General features: G+C 38.3%; 1 protein-coding gene across 1 annotated transcript in view; it reads left to right on the top strand.

Moving 5' to 3' along the window:
* Window positions 1–6,451, top strand: part of LOC123242078 (arylacetamide deacetylase-like 2) — a 23,335-nt gene extending 16,884 nt beyond the window's left edge. The window contains exons 3-5 of the mRNA XM_044669570.1: window positions 1,923–1,992; window positions 5,336–5,507; window positions 5,843–6,451. Of these exons, the coding sequence (XP_044525505.1) occupies window positions 1,923–1,992; window positions 5,336–5,507; window positions 5,843–6,451 (851 nt within the window). The remainder of the gene's footprint in view (window positions 1–1,922; window positions 1,993–5,335; window positions 5,508–5,842) is intronic.
* The last annotated feature ends 961 nt before the right edge of the window (window positions 6,452–7,412 follow it).

Here is a 7,412-nt window from a genome sequence, read left to right as displayed (position 1 = left end):
CGGGAGGTCGTAGGTTCAAATCTGGCCTCAGACACTTCCCAGCTGTGTGACCTTGGGCAAGTCACTTGACCCCCATTGCCTACCCTTACCACTCTTCCACCAAGGAACTAATACACAGAAGTTAAGGGTTTAAAAATATAAAAACAAAACAAAAAAAAATAATAAAATAATAATAGCTACTGTTTATGTAGTACTTAAAGGTTTGCAAAGCACTTATACATTATTTCATTTGATCTTTGCAGTTCTGTTTATTATTGTCTATTATCATCCCTATTTTATAGCTGAAGAGTTTGAAAGAAGTTATGTAACTTGCTCAGAGTAACACAGCTACCCTCAGAAAGAGAAACTGAACCTATGTTTAAATTGTTATTCTTAAACAACAATAAAAATGAAAGTCAGTTCTATTTGATTGTAAAAATTATGGATATTAGAATAATGCCTGAATTTACTACAGTTTTCAGACCAACTGGCTAATTATCATTATTTACACAAACCCAGAATGTGCACTCTGTATGTACTTACTTATTTTAAAAGATGCATTATGACAGTGGTATTATTATTATGGATATAAGCCTCAGGAGAAGTCTCTTATGGGTATGCTCAATGTGGTTTACCCAGGGAAAAAAACACTACAGAAATGGTTTCATTTTTGTTTTTGTATCTCTAACTAGCCTGAGTTCTGGCACACAGTAGCTACTGGTCAATGCTTATTAATTGATATAATCAATGTTTTTTTCTTTAATGTCCAAAGTCTGTAACAATAAAGTCTGTAACAATAAAGTATACTTGATATTGAAAATATATTGTAAAGAATAGACATGATCCCCATCCATAAGGACTTTCTAGCAAGTATCTGATTCAATTCGATTCATTTCAATAAATCAATCAATAAATATTGATTAAGCACTTACTATGTGCCAGGCACTGTACTAAACACTGGGCATATAAAAAGAGGTCAAAGACAGTCCCTGCCCTCAAGGAGCTTACAGTCTATTGGGGGAAATGACATGCCAACAAACATATATAAAGCAAGCTGTATACAATATTATTCATGTTTTTTTGGTGCTTACTCCATATGTGGCATAATTCCAAATGGTGGGCATATAAAGAAAAAAAGCAAAGAGTTCCTGTCCTGAAGGAGCTTACATTCTTCTATACAATTATAACAAAATTACATAAATGTAGAAGGAAAAGGCTACTCCAAGATCCTATTGGAATATCAAAGAATAGAATCTATCTCAATAGATTTCTTGGAAGACACAGATCTTGAGGAATAATTTAAAGGAGAGAAGGAAAGTGAGTAAAAGCTAATTTCATGTAAATGGGTTAGGAACGTTTTCAGATAATATGAATGGAAGAGATGCCACATCAGTAGTAATATGTAAATATTGATAGAAAGATATAAATGTACATACATGGGCATGTGTAATATAAAAATAAGGATTACATGAGTGTATAAACTAGTTATCCATAGATTTCCTTTGCTTTTGTTCTGACTCCCAACTAGAGAGTTTACTTTACACATATGTGTCTGGGAATCCTCTCCCTGAAAATGAGAAGAATGAGGAATGATTACTCTCATAGTGACCTTTGGATAAAATCTAGGTGATCCTCCCTTGAAGGTGACTGACATTTAACCAAGTAAACTGACATTTCACCAAAAAACTCACTTTTACTAGTCTTTTTATACTTGAATATGCTTAATAAATGCTGGTCAACTGAACTCTGCTTATTAAAAAAATATTTATCATTATTACTGTCATTTTATCATAAATAAGAGGCAATAAATTATAGTGTGTGCACAGTTTGGGCAGTTAATTTACAGGTAATTCATGAGTCAGATTTGTCCCTGGGGTCATATCTGTATATGTTATCTTTATTCTTCACTGGATAGTCTTTCATTTAATATTAATCTCTTTCAGCCTTTCTCCCTTATGAAACCTTTGCAAGATGGGCAGCAAACAGACTGGATGCTGTTGTTGTGGCACCTGAGTAAGTCAACTTTTTAATGATGATTTTAGATACTAATCCTTTGGTGACATAGTGATAAATCTTTACAATATGCATGTTCTCCATGATCCTGACTCTCATCATTTTTATCAGTTCTTTTGTATCCTTGGGATTTTACTAATCCACAACATTCGAGGATGAGATTACATATTTAGGATGAGAGATGCAGAGTAGGAGACCCACTACTGGGGCAGCTAGATGGGGCAGTGGATGTTGTGCTGGGTCTCAAATCAGGAAGACTCATCTTCCTGAGTTCAAATCTAGCCTTAAACATTAGTTATTTGAACTAGGCAAGTCATTTAACTCTCTTTACATTAGTTTCCTCATTTATAAAATAAGCTGGGGAAAGAAATGACAAACCACTCTAGTATCTTTGCAAAGAAGTTGATTGTGGATCACATTCTCAGCAACTGACCAGAGAAAGGCTTTGGGAATCCAAGGGCACAGACCAGACACCTACTCTTTCTCAGGTTGCAGCATCAGGAAAGAAACAGTGAGGAGGGGACACACATCAGAAACTGGTTGCTGAGAGACCAGGGCCCCTGGTCACTCCAAGGAAAGTGGAGTCCCTGGCTGCTGCCATAGGAGAGAGATGAGCTTACTGCTGCTTACAGTGGCAAAACTGCCAGGGGGCTCTGGTTAGAGCACCTAAGGTCAATCACAGACTTGGGGCTTGAGCAGGGGACAAGAGATTACACCTGACACTTGATTATAGAAATTGGAAGAACTAAATGGGGCCCAGGAAATAACAAACACAAAAAATCCTGAAACCTGAGGAACGACCACTTGGACTTTTTTGCCCTAATTCTCTTGATCTACATTATTACCTGCTCAACACCTCTAACTAAATATCCTGAGCACATATATCAAACTCAAAATTTCCAAAATAAAAATCATTCTCCTTCCCCAAAAACTCTTCTCCAAACTTACCTACTTATTTTGAGTTCACTACCATCTTTCCTTCTAGGGTCATAATCTCAGGCATAATTCCTTGATCCTTCCTTTCTTCCTTTGATTCTTCTCCTCCACTGTTAACTCCCAGCTACAATTAGTAGCCTTATCTTTTCAGTTGATGTCCACACTTCTCACTTGTGTACACTGTGTTATAAAGAAGTGGGTAATCTTGGTTAAGGGAGGGATAAAGGTGATGAGGTGATTGGAGGAGGAATGAAGGGGATAGCTGAGTTTAGGGATGAATGAAGTAGGTGGTATACAGGAAGGTAAAGGAATGGATGGGAGTATACAGGAAGGAAGCTCAAACAGACTTACTCACTGAAGGCCAGAGACAAAGAATACAGGGGAAATAGGCTGGGTTCTTCAGGCAGGGAAGCTACCTCTGAGGTATAAGAGGAATTAGGCCAGTCAGAAATGTTTAGATCAAGGCTGGGGGGTTCTCTTGTTAATTTCTAAAATCCCTTGAGGGAGGAGTCAAAGGCTCCTCCCTGCCAGTGAAATTGATGTCTACAGGAAGTCTCGGGTAGGTACTTCCTGTCAAGATGGATGCCTGAGGTTCCCTCAAGAAATAAAAAGAAAATAATTCCTTCCCTCTTCAGCCCTTGCCTTAATCTTCAATACAATGATTCACCAGAGGCTTTGAGTAAGTAACAAAGGGGATTTATTAATGTCAGGGATAATCAGAAGGAGAGAGAGGTTTAGGGTTTTGTAACAGCCGCTAGGGAGAAAGCTGATGGTGGGGGAAGGGTCACAGGAGGGTGTTAGACTGAGAGAGGCCGGCTCTCCCAGTCAAGAAGGTTTGACTGTCTTTTGAAATAAAGTATTTATCAAATCACTAAATTAGGGGTGGCTTGTTTTAGGATGCCCTACTTGCCTACAGAAACTAAAACCACAATGTCCAACCACCAACCCCACCCTTCCTCCCAGGACCCAAAGGGAAATTCAGGGAAAATGTAATGTGGAATGTAATATGGAGAGGTCAGGGAGAGGTCCATAGAAATTAGATAGGTCCAAATGTCCCAAAAGACAGAAACACAGGCCAAGGCAGAACCAAAAGCAAAGCCAACAGGCAAAGCCAAAGCCAGAAGGCAAAAGCCCGTCAGTTGGAACTTCAGCCCTATTTATAGTCTCAGGCTCTAACTGACTTTCTGAAAATTCTAAAACCTAACTGCCAGGGCTACTTACAGTTGAATTTGCAAGAGCCAAAGGCTTCTGCTAGTAACCCTGAATTACAACTGCTATCTACTCATGGCCAGCAGAACTGATAAGGCCTTCCTCACTTCTTGCTTAAATTACTGCTTTCCAACTGATATCTCTACTTCCACTTAACTCCCTCATTCCAGTCCACCCATCAAAGAGCTGCCAAAAAATTCTCCTCAGACACATTAGTATTTGGTACTCGGTGGTTCTATATGGCCTCTAAAATAAGACAAACTCTTCTGCTTGGCATTTAAAATTCTTCACAGTCTGATTTGGCTCTATCTTTTCAGATGTATTTCACAAGTCTCCCCATCACATGTTCTCCAGTCTAGCCAAAGTGACCTTACTTGGTGTTCCCTAGACTGTCATTCCATCCCTACATCCACCACTTTGCTGAGGGACATTCCATGGAATGTTTTCCTTCTGCTACTCTTCTTCCAAGTATCTTTCCCTTGATTCAAGGTTCAATTCAATTGCCCCTTCAGATGGGAAGCCTTTACTGATGACTCTAGTTGTTAGTGCCCTCTCCCTTCTAATATTCTATTGCATTAGCTTAGATTTATAAATGTTCTATTTGCCATCCTGTATGAAAAGACTAACTTTCTTGAGTGCAGATATCATTTTATCTTTATCCATGTATCTTCATTGCCAAGCACTGTGCCTGGCACATAGCAAGTATTTCATAAAAGCATCTTTAATCAATTCTTCATTATCTCCCCAAACAAATGACCAATTACAAAATCAGAGTTGTTGGGAAGTTGGGAATTGATGGAAAAAGAAAAAGAATTTCTTTTTGAAGGCAATTTTCATGGACCTCATCTCTTCTAAGGAGAGTATTGATGTGCCAGCATAGATACAGTGAGAGTCAAATGTTAAGTGCCTTTTCCTTCTTTTTTGGACAGTCAAGTCAAGTGGCATAGTGAATAGAGTGCCTGGCGTGGAGTCAGAAAGATGAGTCTTCCCAAATTGAAATCTGCCCTCACAGACACTTACTAGCTATGTGACCCTGGGCAAATCACTTAACTTTGTCTCAGTTCCTCATCTGTCAAATGAGCTTGAGAAGAACACAGTAAACCACTGCAGTTATTTTGCCAAGAAAAACCCAAATGGGCTCATAAAAAGTCAGACACCCCTGAAATGACTAAACAACAATAATATTCTCCCTTTAAAGCTACCAACAGTTCCTTAAATATCACCATCCAACTCAGTGGAACAGTGTTTCTGATTTTGTGAAGTCTTTCCTACAACCTGAAACTCTGGCCAAATATGGTGTGGATCCAAACAGAGTCTGTATAACAGGAGATAGTTCTGGGGCTACTTTAGCAGCAGCTATGACTCAACAGGTAAGAAGTTATACCTCTTTAATCTTTTTTTTATAGTACTTACTCCAATGAGTGTCTGCACTATGATCACTGGGATATAGAAAAGAGAACCTTGAACCTGGAATTCAGAGATCTGGGTTTGAATCTTGGTTCTGATACTTACCTGCTCTATGACTATAGGCAAATCATTTACTCTTAGGAAGACCCACAGTGTGAGGAAGATTATGCTGAAGACTCACATGAATATTTTATGCCTAGTATCTGAGATGATTCAAAAGCTTAAATTGATTTTTCTCTCTCCTACTACTATGTTGTATGAGACTCTTCTGATTTAATGAATGTTCTTGTCTTTTCAGGTCATAGGTGACTCTGAAATTCCCATTAAACCTAAATTCCAGGCTTTAATTTACCCTGCCTTACAGATGCTTGATACAGATTTACCATCATATAGGGAAAATGAATATGGTATGCTGTTGCCCAAATATTTGGCAATAAAAATTATGAGTGAATTTTATACAACTGATGAATCCCTTCAGCAAGCCTTGAAGACTAACCAACATATACCCGCTGAATACAGCCATCTCTTCAAGTTTGTCAACTGGAGTGCCCTGCTTCCTGAGAGGTTTAAAAAAGGCTATGTTTATACCAACCCAATTTATGGAAGTTCTGAAATAGTAAAAAAGTTTCCAGGGATTGTAGATCCTACTATAAACCCATTGTTGGCCAGTGATTCAATGCTGAGTCTTCTACCACTAACTTACATGCTCACATGTCAACATGATGTTTTAAGAGATGATGGGCTCATGTATGTTACCCGTCTACGCAACAATGGAGTCCAAGTGTTCCATGAACACATTGAGAAAGGATTCCATGGGTCTTTCTTCTTAATTAATTGGCCATTTCACTTAAATCTTAGTTTGAGACTAATAGACAACTTTTTTAGTTGGGTAGATGAGAATTTATAAAGAACTACTACATACATATAGTCCCTAACTTATATATGATATGTGTTCTAAAAGCTAACTTGTGAGTCATTTGGTTGATATTCAGAACTTACTTTCTTCAAGAAATAATCTTGTAGTGTAGTGTTATTAGGCCTTTCTCTTGGCCAAAGCTAGTCCTTCTATTTGTACCCTTGATTCAATCCCCTCCCATCTCCTCCAGCAGGAATAATCTCCGCAGTATCATCCACTCTTCTCTTAATCTTTAGACTCTCTCTATCTACTGGCTCTTTCACTGCTACTATAATTATGCCCAAGTCTTCTACATCTTTTAAAAAGTGAAAAGTTTGACTATGTCATTTCTCTTCTTGGTAAACTATGGTGGTTCCCAATAATTAATGGAACCTACTATACTAATCCACTGAGCCAAATAGCTGTCCCCCAATTGATCAGTTTCAATCATAAGCCTTGGACTAAGTGCAAAAAGTTCTTAAAAACTGAATGAAATTGCACAAGTATTTTGCTAAGCCAGTCCCAACTTGGTCATGCTTCTGGTAATGTTGGTAAATTATTAAGCAAGTTGGGAAAAGATGTTTAGAGATATCCCCAAGTCACCTGAAGCTAGCCAGGGACCATGAAAAGGAGAAAAGGCCTTCTGGCTACTGGGAAGCATGAGTTATTCTTTTCCCAGATGTGTTTTCTGAGCTGGAACCTGCTCTTTCCAGGTTGCTATATGAACTTGTGGAAAGCATTTTATATCCATTTTTCTTATTGTATCACCTTATTCAACAAAATCTCTAAAGAGGCACCTAAGTGGCAAAGTGGATAGAGTCTAGAGTTGAGAGGACCTGGGTTCAAATCTGACCTCAGGCACTTCCAAGCTGTCCAACCCTGTCCAACCCTGGACAAAGCATTTAATCCCATTTGCCCAGATCTTGCCCATCTTTCTTAGACTAAGACAGAAAATAAGGTTTAAAAAAAATAT

The sequence above is a fragment of the Gracilinanus agilis genome, chromosome 3 (genome assembly GCF_016433145.1).
Source record: "Gracilinanus agilis isolate LMUSP501 chromosome 3, AgileGrace, whole genome shotgun sequence".
Taxonomy (NCBI): domain Eukaryota; kingdom Metazoa; phylum Chordata; class Mammalia; order Didelphimorphia; family Didelphidae; genus Gracilinanus; species Gracilinanus agilis.
The sequence above is the reverse complement of the archived record's forward strand: the minus strand, read 5'-3'. Positions and strand labels throughout refer to the sequence as shown.